General features: G+C 43.8%; 2 protein-coding genes and 1 long non-coding RNA gene across 3 annotated transcripts; 1 reads left to right on the forward strand and 2 right to left on the reverse strand.

Moving 5' to 3' along the window:
• Window positions 1-7,631: 7,631 nt before the first annotated feature.
• LOC120738021 (odorant receptor 131-2-like) lies at window positions 7,632-8,813 on the reverse strand. Its single transcript, XM_040039037.1, has one exon. It carries the CDS (start codon window positions 8,589-8,591, stop codon window positions 7,632-7,634), a length of 960 nt encoding a protein of 319 aa, XP_039894971.1. The 5' UTR covers window positions 8,592-8,813.
• Window positions 8,814-11,730: 2,917 nt separating this feature from the next.
• Window positions 11,731-14,060, forward strand: LOC120737931. Its single transcript, XR_005696875.1, has 2 exons — window positions 11,731-11,785; window positions 13,606-14,060. It is a non-coding gene; the product is annotated as an uncharacterized LOC120737931 (long non-coding RNA).
• Window positions 14,061-14,763: 703 nt separating this feature from the next.
• On the reverse strand, window positions 14,764-15,874 carry LOC120738028 (odorant receptor 131-2-like). Its single transcript, XM_040039050.1, has one exon. The coding sequence runs from the start codon at window positions 15,745-15,747 to the stop codon at window positions 14,764-14,766; it is 984 nt and encodes a 327-aa protein (XP_039894984.1). The 5' UTR covers window positions 15,748-15,874.
• Window positions 15,875-19,327: the final 3,453 nt, after the last annotated feature.

The following is a 19,327-nucleotide window of genomic DNA, read 5'->3' on the forward strand; positions in this document are numbered from 1 at the left end:
AACTAACAGCAGCATCGCTTTTAGTTGAAAACACTCCAGGTTTAGTGAATATCCTCCTGCAGAAACCTGAAAAGGAACAACGTCGGTCTCTGGGGATGAGAGACATCAGGAACAAGTTTGAAATAGATACTTTTCTTTATTGTCACTCCATTAAACGTGGACAGCCCAAAAGGTTCATCTAGACCAGGGGTCCTCAATCCCAGTCCCTGCAGGTTTTAGATCTCACCCTGGGTCAACACACCTGAATCACATGATTAGTTCATTACCAGGCCTCTGGAGAACTTCAAGACATGTTGAGAAGGCAATTTATCCTTTTAAATCAGCTGTGATGGATCAAGGACACATCTAAAACCTGCAGGGACACCGGCCCCCGTGGACTGGGATTGGGGACCCCTGATCTAGACGTTTTCAGTGGGAGAAACGTTTCATCATCAGGTGACTTCTACAGTCTCAGCTGACTGCAGGTTTCCAACCTTATAAACAAGACATTTGCATAATGACTGAAACTAGCACCACTGAATGAACAATGCGCAGTGAGGTCAGCTCCTTGATCATTAATATGATTTGTTTGTGTCAGGGGACCCGATCCTTGGGGTGGACCGAATTTTGGCAGAGTGTGTTTTGGGGTTTAAAGGCCACAGAGACGCTGTGTTTAGAAAAAATGATAATCAGTTCCACAATGAGGTCCTCAGTTTGTTTGTCACATAGTCTCTTCAGATCAAACCCTCACACGTGCAATAAGACTGCTATATGTGCAATTCTTCTGACGAAGTTGTACTTTTGTATTTTCTTACTCAGTGGTATATAGCATTTGTATTTCTATTTTATTCTATTGTATATAGTATTTTATTTTATTTTATTTTATTGCATTCCAGTGTTTTCTAATTTCTGCTACATAACTTTGCACTTTTGCTGTAACAAAACAAATTTCCCACCTGTGGGACTAATAAAGGTCATCTTATCTTATCTTAGTGCAGAAATGTTTTGAAATGATTTGTTTTTATTTTGCATGTCTCGATAAAATCTACAGCGAAGTTCATATTAAACCAGGCTGACTGCAGGTGGACACGGAAACAGGAGAAACACAGCTGCACTGTCTACCAGTTTGTGGATTTGGACATGAAAAACTACAGCTGGGCACACTGTTCTTAAAAGTAACAGCAACAACAAGAAGTATCTATCGGCCTGATGTCCTGAGGGCAGACCTCAGCCTTCACTCAGCCTTCAGGATGAGTCTGATGCTCTGGTCTCTGAGCTCATAGATAAGGCTGCTCAGAGCTCTGCAAAGAACGATAAGACACGTAGAAGCATTCTGCACGAGCACAGACACTCTTCTTGAAACTGTTTTTGAGGTAAAAAACGGTTCACAGTTGAAGAAAGGCTGAAGCTCAGCAGTGAGGATTCAGGGCCAAAGCTGTGTCTGTGGAGGCCGGGCTGTCTAACACAATACCAGCAGACACACCGAATGTAAGGATGTATGAGAGAAACAGACGTATTTGTTCATCTGCAGAACCAAACCATACCGATGGTGGTGGCACGCCTCAGTAACACACTCCAGAGACCTGAGTGAGAGCAGTGTGAGGAGGATGTAACAGCTGCTGCAGTCAGAGAGGAAAAGGCTCCGTCAGAGTCAGTTAATAAATTCAAATTCAAATTTTATTTGTCACGTACACAGTCATACGCAGTACGATATGCAGTGAAATGCTTGGACAACTGCTCGTGACCTAAAGAAAAAAAAAGGAAAGGGCTATGAATAAGATAGGAAATAAATATGAAAAATTAAAAAGTGTAAATTTAACTAGGAAGGAATAAAATATAAGAATATAAAAAATGAAATAACTGTACAACACAATTTAGAATGAAGGGTAAATTTAACTGGGAAAGAATAAGATAAAATATATAAATTAAAGTTGAAAATAAAATAACTGTACAACAAAATACACAATATAGAACTATATAAGAATGTATGAAGAAATATAAATAAATAAATAAATAAATATATACACAATAACAGCAGCTGTACAAGTATTAACTGGAAATGAAGAATATAGTGACCAGTGTTGTGCAATCCACATTATGTCTTGTGCAGTGCAAATATGCTTAAAGTGATTTAAGTGATGAAGTGAAAACAATGTCCAGAAAGTCCAGTGTGTGTGTAAGAACTGTATGTGTGGGTCAGTACTGTGTGGTGGTGTGATTGAGAGACCGTATCGCCTGCGGGAAGAAGCTCCTCCTCAGTCTCTCTGTGTTGGTCTTCAGGGAGCGGAATCGCTTTCCTGACCTCAACAGAGAGAACAGTCCGTTGTTGGGATGGCTGAGGTCCTTCACGATCTTCCTGGCCTTGGTCCAGCACCGCCTGCTGTAGATTGAGTGCAGGTCAGGGAGCTCGGAGCGGATGGTGCGCTCAGCTGACCGCACGACCCTCTGTAGAGCTCGTCTGTCCTGCATGGTGCTGTTCCCGAACCAGGTTAAGATGTTTCCCGTCAGGATGCTCTCTATGGTGCACGAGTAAAAGTTCCTGAGCACCTTGGAGGGCAGTTGGAAGTCTCTCAAGCGTCTGAGGTGGTAGAGACGCTGACGGGCCTTTTTCACCACGGTGTTGATGTGACAGGACCATGACAGGTCCTGCGTGATGTGAACTCCGAGATACTTGAAGCTGTCCACTCTCTCCACTGGGCACTCGTTGATGACAGGGGTCTGGTAGTTCCTCTCCTGCTTAGTGCTGAAGTCCACTATCAGCTCCTTTGTCTTACTGACGTTTAGAAGGAGGTTGTTCCTCTGGCACCAGTTCTCCAGATTCCTAATCTCCTTCAGGTAGGCCGTCTCGTTGTTATCAGAGATCAGGCCCACCACGACGGTGTCGTCAGCAAACTTGATGATGGTGGTGGAGCTGGTAGTGGCCACACAGTCATATGTGTACAAAGAGTACAGCAGGGGGCTCAGAACACACCCCTGGGGGGCTCCAGTGCTGAGAGTGGTGGAGGCTGAGACATGTCCGCCCATCCTTACTGCCTGTGGTCTGCCAGTTAGGAAGTTGGAGATCCACAGACACATAGATGAGCTGAGTCCCAGATGCTCCAGCTTGGTGGTGAGTGTGGAGGGAATTATGGTATTAAATGCAGAGCTGTAGTCTATGAAGAGCATTTTAACATAATTCCCCCTTCTAGTGTCCAAGTGAGTGATGTGTGGAGGAGATGAGAGATGGCATCGTCTGTGGAACGATTTGGACGGTAAGCGAACTGTAGTGGGTCCAGTGTGTCTGGTAGTGAAGAAATGATGAAGTCTCTGACCAGGCGTTCAAAGCACTTCATCACTACTGAGGTGAGGGCTACAGGGCGATAGTCATTGAGAGAAGCAGTCGATAATACAGTCGACTTGGACTGAGATGGACATTTTAATAGAAGCATTTAAGAAGCTGGACCATAAATGCTTACGGATATCATAACAATCAAACACCACACTCTCAAAAATCCAGAATCATCGAGAACCAGGCAGCTCTGAAGTCTGGTGTGAAGTCCTGCTCCCAGCAGGAAGTCCGAGGTGCTCTGTTTTCCCAGGGCACCACGCCGTGGTCGCTCGTTGCTCCTGATACTTACACAGACTGAAAGCAGAGTCTGATCCCCATAGCAGAAGTGCTGCCACGTGTGTGGACAGACAGAGATGGCCCGTGTGTTTATTTGGTAGTTCAATGAAAGGCTTCAGTTAAGACGGAGGAAAAAAAATTGAGTTCAGATTTGAACTTTTTTCATGTTATACAATATTTGAAATTTTATAAAAAACACTACATTTTCTGAAATATTTGTGGGTGTTTTCTTGTTTGTTTGTTTTTCCTACTGCTTGAACACTAAAGTGGCCCTCGCATGAGATAACAGTGCCAGCAGAGCCCACAGCTAATTTTTGTTTGAGACCCCCTGCTTTGGAACAACAGAGGTAAATTAGCAGTGAGTGCAGCTGTAGCCAATGTAGGCTGGAGTACTCATGCTGCTCGTGATCAGAGAGGATCTGGAGGGAAATCAGGATGTGACTGAGGTGGACAAAGATGAATCAGAATCAGAATACTTTGTTGATCCCTGGGGGAAATTGTTTTTTGTTACAGTGCTCCATTATAAACCAACATAAACCAACATTAAGACAAGACAGACAATACGCTAACTAAGAATAGTACAATATATACATATATATACATACATACATAAGTCACTCATAAATAAATAGCTGGAAAAGAAACGTGTAGTTGTAGCAGTAACCAGTGTGTTAAGTGGATGCGTTGTACAGGGAGCCACAGGCAGGAAAGATTTCCTGTGTCGTTCGGTGGTGCATCATGGGTAATCTCAGTCTCTCACTGAACGAGCTCCTGTGACTGACCAGCATGTCATGGAGTGGGTGGGAGGTGTTATCCAACATTGGAGTGGTTCAGGAACTTTCTGATGATTTTATTAACAAAAGCCAGAAACAGAGCAGAGGTGTCACCAACAAGGTGCTAAAAATGCTTAAGAGTAGTGTTAGACAGTCTTTAGGTCATCCTCTTCTCTGATGCACACCACATAAGGAACTCTAACTTGAAACACAGGGTTTCTCACCACAGAGCTTCAGATATCTTGGTTTTTGATTAGTTTTTGTTTTTATTCTTGTTTTGTTAGGGAGACACTGACGAGGTGACCAGAGGTTCAAGCAGCCCAGGAAACAAATCAGCAGCACAACCTGCTCAATAAGAGAAGATAAGTCTGTGTTTGAGGAATCGATGGAGAAGTAGCGCCATCTGCTGGTGGCTAAGCAGATTGCATGCAGCAGTTGTACTCCGTTCCACAGAGACGGTGCATGAATCTGTGACACCTCCAGAGCCAACAATGAACTGAAGCCGGTTTTGTCTGAAGAAGGCTTTCTCTTTGGTAAATGGACTGATTCTTCATACAAGCACCTTTTCCATGCTTTCTATCTAACATTCACATTCTGATGGATGCATCAGAGAGACACTTGGCGTTAACATCTTGCTTAAGGATATCTGACATGCAGACTGGAGCAGACAGGGGTCGTAACACCAATGACCTGCTCGACCTCCTAAACTACAGCCACCCCATTGTTAACCATTCCTCACCGTTGGTCCCGTGACCGTGGTCGGGAGACGCAAGGGGAGATAAATGTGTTAGCCATTACTGCATATAAGGTGGGCATAGTTTTAACTAGTGCACCAGTGACATAGAAAACATTAGCTCAACTACGGTGTACATACATGTACAAAATAAAGCATTTCAAGTGCCGTAAAGTAGGAAAGAAATTACACAATTGTAACTATTACATGGTGACCGGGAATAACTAACTTATCCTACCATCTAGGAAGGAACAAATACAAATGGACAAGTGCATGTAGATAGCCCCTTAGGTTTTTCAGTTACTTTTTTTTCTTAAAAAAGATACAGCCCTCTTAAACCGTTGTAGCTAAGACTGCAGGAGAATGAAATGATTTAAAACTCGAACTGAATCTTCAGTCCTACTTGGAATTGTCCATAGTAGATAAATCGAGCTCAGTGACCCACACACCATACCGGTCTGGTGCTCTGCGCCGACAAGTTGGTCGTTGAAACTGCTGGCCCAGAAGGCCTGGCTCAGCCACCGCACCCTCACCATTCTCATGGTCTACATGGAAAGGGGACAATGGGACAAGCACAACCGGAGCGGGATCGGCTGCAACTGAGATGGATGGCTGAGAGAAGCTGGGGACATTGCCAGCTGCAGTGGAGAGCAGACTGTGCAGACCCAGATCACGGTCTGCTGGGTGATCCTCTAAAGTTGGTGGTGGGACCTCCGTAGGTGACCAATGATGAGCTCGATCCAGGACCCAGGTATTGTCCAGGGGCTCACGGCAGCGATAATGCTCTAGGTCGTCATGGTGGACAACTTTCACTTTAGACCTTGGGTTCTTTAGACCTCGGGATCCGATAAACTAGGTCATCCAAATGCCCCAGGACAATGAATGGTCCTTCATACGATGGAAGAAACTTTTTGACATTGTTCTTGAGGTGACGTGTTCCTTTGATGAGATACGACACAGGATCTCCAATCTTGTAATGTGTGTGGCAACAGTTATTGTCATATTGTCTCTTTGCGTGCGTGACTGACTCAAGCAAGGCTTCCCTGGTGATGAGGTGGGCCAGCTCTAGCCGCTTGTGCATCTGTTGCACATACTCTGGAGCTGAGGGTTGGTTGTCTGGATTGGGAGGTAAAGCTGCGAAAAGGTCCACTGGCTCATTCAGTTCTTGGCCGAACATCATGAAGTTTGGGGTGAAACCTGTAGCACTGTGCTTGGTCGCCCTGTAGGCCATAACAGCGTACGGGATCATCATGTCTCTCTTCCACAGCATGTCTTTATCCTGTCTTCCTTCTCTCACCCCAACCAATCACAGCAGATGGCCCCGCCCCTCCCTGAGCCTGGTTCTGCTGGAGGTTTCTTCCTGTTAAAAGGGAGTTTTTCCTTCCCACTGTCGCCAAAGTGCTGCTCATAGGGGTCATATGATTTTTGGGGTTTTCTCTGTATGTATTATTGTAGGGTCTAACTAAGACAAAAACTCTGTGTGAGGCCCAGGTGGACAATAGATGATAACAAATAAGACTGTTTCTGAGTTTTACAGCTGGGGTGGAGGCAAAGTCTTCTTGGGTCTTTGGTTGATTAATCAGGATATGCAGAAGAAGATTAATGGATGGAGACTAGTATTTTTACTTTACTTTGATAGTTTTTTTTATCATGTACTATAATATATTTTATACTGTAGCTGTGTTGTGTTATTACAGTTGTGAGCCTCAGAATATTGTTTGATAGCAACATATTTAATCAGTAAGAGCTGCAGAACTGTAAATAAGAGAGTTAGTAACAGCCATGAAACCACGACGTCACACTTACACAGACCTGTTCTAAAAATTAAATTTGATTAAACAGAAATAAAGCAAAACAAATCCTGCCTTCACTGTAACCAAACAGCCTCCTCAGTGAATGTACTGTCCTTGAAAACTGAAGCCAAATACTGAAGAAATCCTGAAGCACAACAAGAGGAAAGGGTTAAGAGGGTGACTCCTAATTTCAAATGGTGTTTGCACTGTACGCTTGTATGTGAAATTCACTGTTACACCACACATTTTTGTATTAAGTTCACAGACACCAAAGAAACTTTAACATTTACTTTTCAAATTATTGTGACTGACAGGGTTAGCACTGCTTCCTCAGAGCAAGAAGATCCCGGTTTGAATCCCACTTCCCACAGTCCAAAGACATACATATTAGGTTTCTGTTCGTCCTGCGATAGACTGATCATCTGTTGAGGGTGTACTCTGCCTCATATCCCACCAAAGCTGGGAAAGGTTACAGGCCCCTCAACCCTGAGCTGGATAAGTGGAAAGAAATAGATAGATCACCATCCATCCATTCTGACTGCAACTAATGGAGGATTATTAAAATTATAACAAGGACAGGCTTGTATCGCTGGATTCTAAAGAACTACTGTAAAAAACAACATGTTATTCTTAAAAGGAAAAAAACAGGAGGAGGAGCTTCTAGTTAATTTAGGATAGTCACTTAGTAGACAGTGTGACAGAGTTTAATGAGCGTACAGAAACATTCATTGCTTCTTTCCAAATGTACTCTAAGGGTAAATCTTAGCCTCCGCCGTGACAGCTAAAAGTTTCAGTTGACAACATAGATTATAAACAAGGATGGGTCTGATGGTCTGGTCTCTGAGACCATAAATAAGTGCACTCAGACATCTGGGGAGAATAAAAAGAAGGACGTAAAGAGCATTCTGTATGAGCACAGACACTCTATTTGAAACTGTTTTTGAGGTGAGTAAAAGTAATGCATTGTTCACAGTTGAAGAGAGGCTGAAGCCGAGCTGCACCAGATGTAGCAGCAGGGTGTTACGAGCCTTCCGGGCTGAAGCTTTGTCTGTGGAGGCCGATCTAGCTGCCAACATAACACCTATATAGGAGCAAGTGACTCCAACAAAAGCTGACACAAACAGAAAGCAAGTGTAAGCTTTGTCATACTCATGAGATACAGGTGTGAGAAACATGAGAAATGTATTACAAACATATCTTTTCAACTGCAGACTCTGCAGCTCTTCAAATGGAAATTCTAACAGCAGCAGAACTCGAATGAGAATATTCAGTGAACAAAAGATCCAAATCGTAATAATGGCCACCTCTGTGTTTCTGATGGTGATGATAGTAGCGTGCCTGAGTGGGTAACACACAGCTACATATCGCTCCAGAGACATCAGCACCAGAGTGAGAGGAGAGATTTCATTGGTGAGATTAGCAAACATGACAAGAATACCACAGACAGGATAAGGTAACGTTATTCTACAAATAGACATCATGTATAGTATCTGGCTCACTGCCATCTGTAGCGTGTCTGCAAGAACGAGGTTATACAGGAGAATGTAACGGCAGGTTTCACGAAACACTGATTTACTCCTCAAGGTGAACAACATGATCACATTAATGCAGAAGAAAACACAGCATGGTAATGTAGTCAGGGAGGAGAGCAAACCTCTTTCTAGGTCATGCAGTCCAACAGAGATGTTGGTCTGAGATATATCAGACATATCAAAAGAAACATTGATATCATTAGACAAGAAGAATGCAATAAGTTTCTATCCTTATAAATTCTGGTTTAAAACTCCAGTTGTTTACCCGTGCAGGTAATTATCAGGCTTTAGTCTGTGCTTGGTCCTATGGAGGGCTGGTCTGCCAGGTTTGCCTGCATTTGAATGTCATATATATTATTTCCTTTACAACACAGAGCTCATGTGACACAGTTATTTGTCAGCATGGTTAGCAGGCCAGTAACAGATGATGTAATCTAATTTATCACACTGACTGATTGGTTCACACAGTCTCTCCACATGTGAACATGGCCCCTCAGTGCCACACCAACACGTTCTCACTCCCAACTCGTCAAACGTGTGACGCATGGTCAGGCTCCCTCTGCTTCACTTCTCGACGCGCAGGGTACCCCCCTCGCGTCGGGAATTGGCGTGCAGGGTCCTCTCATTGGGTACTATAGAGCTCCCTAAACTTTGCTTATTGACGACAAGAGATTGCGTGGAAGAGCCTGTTGTCCTGTTGTATTTATATATTTCCGAAATCACATTGTAGTGACGTATACTGAACACAGTAAATTATATAATGTAAGCAACTACCTGAGAAACAGCAGATACAGCAGATAAATTAATTATAGGCTGTTACTTTTGTATCGTTTATTGCATTTATGGAGGGAGTGGTGTATGCTGGGTAATGGCACAGCTAGCTACTGGGTGACTTCATTCATGTCACTACCCGATCCGTACCGGAAACCCGATCGGTATCCCGCATGCGCGAAAGGTTTCTACTTCCGGTCGTAGCGTTTTACGATAGTTATGGGTCAGAGTATCTGTTAAGATGTCTGTGAAGGTTCTCAGTCATCCAGGTCATCGTAGTCAAAGGAGCTTGCAAAGAAAAGCGTCTGGACTTCTTTAAGTTGCTTGAAGACGTTTCACCTCTCATCTGAGAAGCTTCTTCAGTTCTAAGGTCAAATGGTGGAGAGTCCCAGATATAAACCTAGTGGGAGTGACCCCCCACAGAGGGACAAAAGGACCCCCTGATGATCCTCTAATCGCCTGGGCCAAGGTGTGAAATTGGGTGTGGGTCCCAATCAGCCAGAGTTTCGGGTGTGTTCATTGTGAAACCTGGCCCCACCTTATCATGCGAATTCCTGAGGTCAGATGGCCCAGGATGTGAGTGGGCGTTAAGGCGTCTGGGAAGGGATCTCAGAACTGGATTATAGATGGCAGAGAGTTGGTGTCGTAAACCCCCACCTCTGTTCAAAGATGGTCGCTCACAGTGGACATAGATGTCTTCTTTCACTCCTCTTTCAAACCATCTGTCCTCTCTGTCCAAAATGTGAACATTGGCATCCTCGAAAGAGTGTCCTTTATCCTTAAGATGCAGATGGACTGCTGAGTCTTGTCCTGTGGAGGTGGCTCTTCTGTGTTGTGCCATGCGCTTGTGAAGTGGCTGTTTGGTCTCTCCAATGTAGAGGTCTGAGCATTCCTCGCTGCACTGTACAGCATACACCACATTGTTAACAATGTGGTGTATGCTGTACAGTGCATACTGTACCGCGGTACAGTGCATACTGTACATTGTTAACAATGTGGTGTATGCTGTACAGTGCAGCGAGGAATGCTCAGACCTCTACATTGGAGAGACCAAACAGCCACTTCACAAGCGCATGGCACAACACAGAAGAGCCACCTCCACAGGACAAGACTCAGCAGTCCATCTGCATCTTAAGGATAAAGGACACTCTTTCGAGGATGCCAATGTTCACATTTTGGACAGAGAGGACAGATGGTTTGAAAGAGGAGTGAAAGAAGACATCTATGTCCACTGTGAGCGACCATCTTTGAACAGAGGTGGGGGTTTACGACACCAACTCTCTGCCATCTATAATCCAGTTCTGAGATCCCTTCCCAGACGCCTTAACGCCCACTCACACCCTGGGCCATCTGACCTCAGGAATTCGCATGATAAGGTGGGGCCAGGTTTCACAATGAACACACCCGAAACTCTGGCTGATTGGGACCCACACCCAATTTCACACCTTGGCTCAGGCGATTAGAGGATCATCAGGGGGTCCTTTTGTCCCTCTGTGGGGGGAAACTCCCACTAGGTTTATATCTGGGACTCTCCACCATTTGACCTTAGAACTGAAGAAGCTTCTCGGATGAGAGGTGAAACGTCTTCAAGCAACTTAAAGAAGTCCAGATGCTTTTCTTTGCAAGCTCCTTTGACTATCTGTTAAGATGTTAAGAATAACAAGTATATCTTAAAATGTTTGCAATAATGAAGCATTTCAGTACAATGTAGACAAAAACGAAAAATAAAAAGAAAGTTACGGATCAGGACTCTCCGATCCTTACTGCGCATGTGTAAAGTCTGACCGTACAAATCGGGTCTACCTGATCCGTACCGCGCATGTGCAGATGTTTTCTTCTTCTTCTGTTCGTTTAATGGCAGTTTACTCCCCTGTGTACGAGGATACCGCCACCTGCTGACCGAGCGAATAAACCCTATTATAAACTGAATTATCGTCATTACAAACGTGTGGTAAATCTGATTTAGCGATAGTCGAGTGTGTTTATGCTTGTCTGTGAGGAGAGGATTGTTGGAATAGTGATGATGATGTGCGCTATCACTGTCAATTGTCAGTAAACACTTAATCTGGCTGATGAATCTACACGTGAGATATTACAAAGTCTGCATTATTAACTCTGTAATTAGGCGCCATTCTTCTTATTTTACGGTGCTGTTGCTCAATCGGGGGCGCTCTCTGTTGAGGAGAAAAGCATGAATTTCTTTGTATACGGATTATCCATTGTTTGAATGTCCCGGGCAGTCGAAAAGGAGGCAGAGCTGTTGAGAAATGCTAGGAGCTAACTGGGCGCTAACCGTATCATTCAAATATATTGAATGTCGCAATGTTGGCAAAGAGAGGAAGTGACGTAAGATTTGCGCATGCGGGGTACCGATCGGGTTTCCGGTACGGATCGGGTAGTGACAATTCACCCACTTCGGCTGTTATCAGTCCATACAATGGGCGTTATTAGCACAAATCAGTCCCATAGATATGGGCCATCTCCTGCTAGATTGTTCAGAAGGTTGTTATCATCCATCCAGATGGAGGATCAGTAACAGGAGCGTGGAAGACTCCAGAACCCACTCTGGCTGGAATCCGGTGGATATGCAGTGTTTACAGGTAAGACCATTTAAACGGACAGCATTTATAGAATGACTATTAAAAGTCAGCGAGTGTCAGCAATGTTAATGTGGTTATGTTAGTAATACACCGAGTGCTAATATAACAGCTTTAAGATGCATTTGTAGATGTTATTACGTGTTTTACCGTCTTTATGGTGCTAGCTTAAAGTTACGGTGTAAACGTTAGCTTATATTGGAGGAAAGCTGTTACTGGTTAAACGATGTTAGCACAGAAATATTAGCTTCTGTCATGACTGATGAAGTTACTAGTTAATAAAGTTTCCAGTAAAGTGTTTAATCGCAGCCACAGATTGACAGCAAATATCTCGATTAGCTTCAGTGCATCTGTAATAAATATGTGCAAGTTTCAGTGCTTCGTTTAAACTGTATGATACTTATACTGACCCAGGGTCAGTGTAAAATACAATCCTAGCTGTGTGAACAAAGCCTGGCTCCTTTAATCCTGCATGACAAACCTCAGGATGCAGGTTATTATTACTCTTTCCTGCTGGCACACCTGTCACACCTGAGAGTCAGCTAGAAACGTACAGTGACGTGGACATCATGCAAAGACTGCCAGACTCTGTAATACTGTAAATGATCAGTGACTCAGGTTATCACTAAACTTTAAACGGCACCTCTGTGTCTCTGTGTGCTGAACATCTAGGATTGAGTCAGGCTGCATCAGCTGAAGCTGTTATTTGTATATATCAGTATTTTTTATTCAGGTGTGGGGAAAATACGTAAGACTTCAGTGAAGCGATGCACCAGATTAATCCCTGGCCAAAGGTATCGTACTTAAATCAGACTACTGATCCAGCCACATCAGCCTTTTGTGAGGTCTGTTTAAAGTTGACTAAAAGTGAACTGCAGGTTCCTGAGAGGTGGACTGTGAGCAGAGAAACACATGTTCATACATACAGCTGCAGCAAACTTACATTAATTTTAAATAGATTTGTTACTCTGATGTCTGTCTCTGTGTTAGTCCTCTGACAGACTGGTGACCTGTCCAGATGTGCTCTACCTATGACTACTGGGACAGGCTCTAGCCTTTTTAATAGAAATGTTCTGTTATTCTCATTTAAAGTATTTAAGTGCTTATGCATATGCTTAGTTGTGACACTGTTACTGTTCAGTGAAAGTTTCTAAAACTAGATGAACTTACTTCAGCGTCAGCAGTTTGAGAAAACAACTCCCTTTACAGGTGCTGATAAGGCCACAAAACAGCACAACCATTGATCCGTTAGGTTTCATAGCGAGACACATGAAGTGTGGTGTGATCAGTTTGTAACTTCCTCCCTCTTCCTTGGAATGCATAAAGGAGCAGGAGCACCACTTCTGTGGCAGCGCTGACATGACTGAACTGTGATGTTTGATGTGTGTTGGCGCAGTAATAAATAGCTTGATCACAGCTCTTTCTGTGTTGCAGACTTTATTTAAAAAATTCCACGACCCCCCCCCCTCCCACTGTGAACCTGAATTGAATATTCAGAAGACATTTGTTTAAATAGTTCTACAAATCTGAGCTGTTGGTGTGTCCTTGGATTGTGTGGTAATAATATTAGAGCCTGCAATCTTTCTTACTGAAACTCTACTATGAGTCATGTTACCTGAGATTAATTCTATGTTTACCTGTCAGCCTGGACGAATGTGCTGTGTGAAGGAAATTAAATTAAATCAGATCTGAACTGCGTACATTTAAGGAACCTGTTCATATTTAATATGAACCAGTGATTTTTTGATTGCTGATTCCAAGAGAGTCTTTGTGGAAATCCTGTTTGGCTTTTTGTTATTTTAATTCTCTTCTCTGTTTTCCAGAACAGTTCTCCACAGTCACTGTCCACATGGGTCAGTGGGACCAAGAAGCACTCTGCTAATGTGTGGACTCTGACCAGCAACGTCCAGCAAGACCCAGACAGCGTTTTCTATCTCCCAGCTGGGAGATGATTTTTGTTGAGCTTCACACTTGCAGAGCTAAGTCAGTTTGCAGAGATCCCTCCCACCCTGGCTTTTATGTGCTAGATTTCTTATCTGAAACAGTAATATTTCAGTGACTGCTGCTTATACCACAGGTTAACACAGGCTACTGATCCCTGATAGGAGAATCATCAATTTTGCCAACAAACAAGCCTGGTGGATGTTTTGTTTACAGTGTGATGATGGGACATCATGCTCTGCAACTGTCCCACAGCCCCTGTTTGGTGACATCTACATGTATCTTGCAGAGAATCCTTCACCTCACACTGCTGCCTGAATAAAAGCTTTCAACTGCAGACCTGTAAGGCTGGGTTATTTAAGGTATGCTCACATGTTGACGCTATAATCTATGCCATTTTGCCAGCTGTAAATAAACAAAGTACAGCTATATATATATCACAAAGTCACAAAAGTCACCTCAAGGAGATTTATGTAATGGGGTGAATACCATACAATATACAAAAAGTCTGTGATCAAACTATTTAAGACTTTTTGTTGATTGAAAATTCACCAAATTATTCAAGACTGATAGCAGAGAACAACTTTACCAACACAAAGCACCTTTAGTTTTCCAAAGTGCTGAATTTATTTGCACAACTTGGAACTGAAAGAAAACCCTCTAGGACACCTGCAGTAATTCCAAGGCTAAACTGCGGGTTTAGAAGTAGGACAGATGTAGGCCAATTACATCTAATTAAAAATTGCTGCAATTTCTTTGCCTGAGCAGTGCTTGAGATAGAGTGGCTGTACACAGATTACGGGGTTACACAAATGTGACGCTCTTTCCTGTTTTACCAAAGCATGTAATCATTTGAGAGAATTATAAAGAATTATGTTCCTTTAGTAAACAGCAGCAAACAATTCCTCACGTGTGTCATTTGACAACTGTATGGTTTTCAATAAAAATTCAAAAGTCAAGTCAGTAACAGAAGGAGTTATCCAGAATTGCAGTACGGTACTTTGAGGTTTGTATGCTTGTAAGCGTGGTGTATACTCTGACTAACACTCTACTTCGATCGCAGCCTTCAGTCTCGGCTGTATGACTGAGTATTTCAGTCGACAGCAAAGATAATATATGAGCACAGGTCTGATGCTTTGATCTCTGATACCATAAATCAGTGAACTCAGACATCTGGGGAAAAGGAAAATACAAACATAAAAAACATTGTGGATGCGCACAAACACTATCCTTGTTAAAACTCTTGCAAGTGCTGTGAGTAGTGGGTTACAAATGGTTGAAGAAAGACTGAGACCCAGCTGCACCAGATGTAGCAGCAGTGTGTTACAAGCCTTACGGGCTGAAGCTTTATCTGTGGAGGCCGACCTGGCTGCTACTATAACACCAATATAAGAGCATGTGATTGCCACACTTGCTGAAATAAACAGAGCACATGTGAAGGCTTTGTCGTAATCATCAGACATAGACCCACCAGACATTGCTATTTCAGAGCAAAAGTCTTTCATCTGCAGACTATCAAGGGCTTCAAAAGGAAACTCTAACAGCAGAAGAACTCGAGTCAAGATATTTAGTGAACCGATGGCCCAGATCACAATGATGGCCACACCTGTGTTGGTGATAGTGATGATGCTAGCATGCCTCAGTGGGTAGCACACAGCGACATATCTCTCCAGAGACATCACCACCAACGTGACAGGAGAGACCACAGTCGTAAGATTGGCAAGCATGGTGAGAAAACCACATACAGGATATGTTAGTGTTATCCTACAAGCAGCAATAATATACAATAACTGACTCAGTGCCATCTGTACTGTGTCTGCAAACAGAAGGTTATACAGGAGAATGTATCGCGACGTCTCACAGAACAAAGCTTTGCTCCTTAAAGTAAAAAGCATGATTCCATTAATGCAGAGAAATAAACAACATGGCAGTGTAGTCAGAGTGGAAAATAAAACTCTTTCCAAAACCCCTTGATACTGCTGGTTAGCAGTAACATTGGTCAGAGACAGATTTGCAAGTAACATTTCAATAAAGAAATTCAGTTTTTAACATCTTCAGTGGAAATAAAACACAAAAAAGTATTCCAACATTTAAAACAGAAAGATCCACAGAGCTCTTTTCAGGTCATCCTCCTCCTGCAGGAAATTAATAGGTTAGAGGGCTGTGGCTGCTTTCAGCTAAACGGCACTGGACAGCAAGATTTTCTTACCCACACATTGTGTATATACGCTCTGTAGTCACACCTTTTCATGTGACTATCACATGTCTGCATTATTTTTTTCCAGTTTCCTTACAACCCCCCTCCCCGCCCCAAGGACATGATAACGTGAACATTATAGTATAGGAGTAATATATTAATAGCCTGTTAAGTTGATTCCATATTGTTTAAAGTCAAAGGAGCTTGGAAAGAAAAGCATCTGGAATTCTTTAAGTTGCTTGAAGACGTTTCACCTCTCATCCGAGAAGCTTCTTCAGTTCACTGGTGGAGAGTCCCAGATTTAAACTTAGTGGGAGTTTCCCCCCAAAGAGGGTCAGTGGACCCCCTGATGATCCTCTAATCGCCTGAGCCGAGGTGTGAAACTGGGTGTGGGTCACAATCAGCCAGGGTTTCGGGTGAGCTCATTGTGAAACCTGGCTCCACCCTATCATGTGAATTCCTGAGGTCAGATGGCCCAGGATGTGAATGGGCGTTAAGGCGTCTGGGGAGGGAACTCAAAACTGGATTATAGATGGCAGACAGTTGGTGTCGTAAACCCCGCCTCTGTTCAAAGATGGTCGCTCACAGTGGACATAGATGCTTCTTTCACTCCTCTTTCAAACCATCTGTCCTCTCTGTCCAAAATGTGAACATTGGCATCCTCGAAAGAGTGACCTTTGACCTTTAGATGCAGATGGACTGCTGAGTCTTGTCCTGTGGAGGTGGCTCTTCTATGTTGTGCCATGCGCTTGTGAAGTGGCTGTTTGGTCTCTCCGATGTAGAGGTCTGGGCATTCCTCGCTGCACTGTACAGCAAACACCACATTGTTAAGTCTGTGTTTTGGTGTTTTGTCTTTGGGATGAACCAGTTTTTGTCTGAGCGTGTTGCTGGGTCTGAAATGCACCGGGATGTCATGCTTGGAGAAAACTCTCCTGAGTTTTTCTGATACACCGGCTACATAGGGGATGACAATGTTGTTGCGTCTGTCCTTCTTATCCTCCCTCGCTGTTGGATAAATTTTCATGGAAACATAATATTGCCTTCCATTGCTATGCAGATGATATCCAAATCTATTTCCCCCTGAATTTGGATCTCCAGTCCCTTCTATTGCTTTTGTTAAACTGCCTGTGTGATGTTAAAGACTTGCTACTGCACAACTCTCTCACCCTTAATGAAAACAAAACAGAAATTAGCATTTTTGACAGTCACATCCCCGTGGAACAGCTATCGGATATCCTGGGATCCTATACCAGTCATCTTTCCTTTACTGTTAGAAACCTTGGAGTAGTGCTGGATAGTTCCCTCAAATTAGACAAGCAAGTGTCTGCAGTGGTGAAAACCAGCTTTTACCAACTACGCCAAATTTCCAAGGCAAACCCTATATACAACATAAAGACCTAGAAAAGCTCATTCATGCTCTTATTACTTCGAAATTGGACTATTGCAATTCTCTTTATCTAGGCCTTCAACTTTCCTACATCCAACGCCTGCAACTAGTCCAAAATGCCACAGCATGTCTTTTAAGCGGCACCAGAAGACATGATCATATTACACTTTTAAATTTTAAAGTTATTTTAAATTTTTAAATAACTTGGCACCCAGCTACTTAATCAACCTCCTTGACCTATACACCCACAAGAGAGCACTTAGATCCTCTAGTCAGTGGCTCTTAGTGCAACCAATGTCCCGATGGAAGACTAGAGGGGATCGTGCTTTTGCTTTTGCCGCACCTCCATCCATCCATCCATCCATCCATCCATCCATCCATTTTCTTCCGCTTATCTGCGGGCGGGTCACGAGGGGAAGCTGACCAACCAGAGAAGCCCAGACCTCCCTCTCCCCAGCCACCTCCTCCAAGGCGTTCCCAGGCCAGCCGAGAGATATAATCTATCCAGCGTGTCCTGGGTCTGCCTTGCCTCTACTCTGAGCCCCTCCCGAATGGCCGAACTTCTCACCCTATCTCTAAGGCAGAGGCCAGCCACCCTTCGGAGGAAGCCCATTTCCGACGCTTGTATCCGCGATCTCGTTCTTTCGGTCACTACCCACAGCTCGTGACCATAGGTGAGGGTAGGGACGTAGATCGCTTTCACACTCAGCTCTCTTTTCACCACAATGGACCGGTACAGCGTCCACATTGCTGCGGCCGCTGCACCAATCCATCTGTCAATCTCCCGCTCCCTTCTCCTGTCACTCATGAACAAGACCCCGAGTTACTTAAACTCCTCCACTTGGGGCAGAAACTTGTCCCCGACCTGGAGTGGGCACTGTTGGGATAAAATTATTTGAAGTGCCTCAATTCTACAATTCTATGCTTTATATTAACTAAAATGCCATATAACCATATAGGGTAGTATTAAGTGGACACGGCCCTGAAAATAAAGGCATTAAACTACGTGTCCTTGGGGGGTAGAATGCTGTAGACTTTCGCTCATGCTAGCCTGGGAGAAAGTAGATGACAGGGGACCATGTTCTAGTGGAAAGTTACTGAAAAACTGTTGTTTAGACATACTTTTAGGTTTGAATGAAACCAAGATGGCGCCAGTATGCACGGCAAGCCGTCTCCGCTTCCCCAAGTTCTATCTGTTGTTGGCTATTTTATTTTCCATATGTTTCCTGGATGTTACCACACTAATTGTTTATGATCGTCAAACACTGTTCGATCTCCGACCTCTGAAGCATCAATCAGCAAACCCGTACTAGAAACCGGGAAATTTCACCCCGTTTTCCCCAGACACGACTGCATGCGTACGCTGCTTGCCTTTTTTCCTCCCCGTTAAGAAACGCTCTAGACGACGGGGAAAGCGGAGCAGCGTCCGGACTCGCATCAAAGCCTACTTAAAATTACATGGAGTAATCAACCACCATGCCATTTCGGATATCTTTCAACCCCTATTTTCTTCTCATGACCAGCACACCATCAGACTATTCTGTCATCGATGGACCCGCCAGGTCGGACAACATGCTCACTCAGAGTTGCCGGCCGATCATCTACCTACTAGAAGCTGGATGCGGGCTCGTGGAGGTGGCGTGAACCATAGCAACTTACGCCTGCTGAGGCGTGCTCCGAACAACAATGAGATGACTACGATCCAGATGGCTGTGCTTAATACCAGATCGCTGGCGAACAAGTCCTTTGTCTTGAATGATTTTTTCTCTCATCCGAGCGGGACTTCCTATTCCTGACAGAAACCTGGATTTGCCCCGGTGAGTCCGTCTCTCTATCGGAATTTCTTCCACTGGAATGTACCTTTTTTAGCACCCCTAGGACCTTGGGCAGAGGTGGAGGGCTAGTATTAAACCCCGATTCTTTTGTCCCCATCATAGAACAGAGAAAACCCGTCTCAGACGTCTCAGAGTGGTCAAAACATTTTATATCTCTTTTTATTAAATCATCTTCCGGAAGAGAG

The sequence above is a fragment of the Simochromis diagramma genome, unplaced genomic scaffold (assembly GCF_900408965.1).
Source record: "Simochromis diagramma unplaced genomic scaffold, fSimDia1.1 OVJJ01000323.1, whole genome shotgun sequence".
NCBI classification, from domain to species: domain Eukaryota; kingdom Metazoa; phylum Chordata; class Actinopteri; order Cichliformes; family Cichlidae; genus Simochromis; species Simochromis diagramma.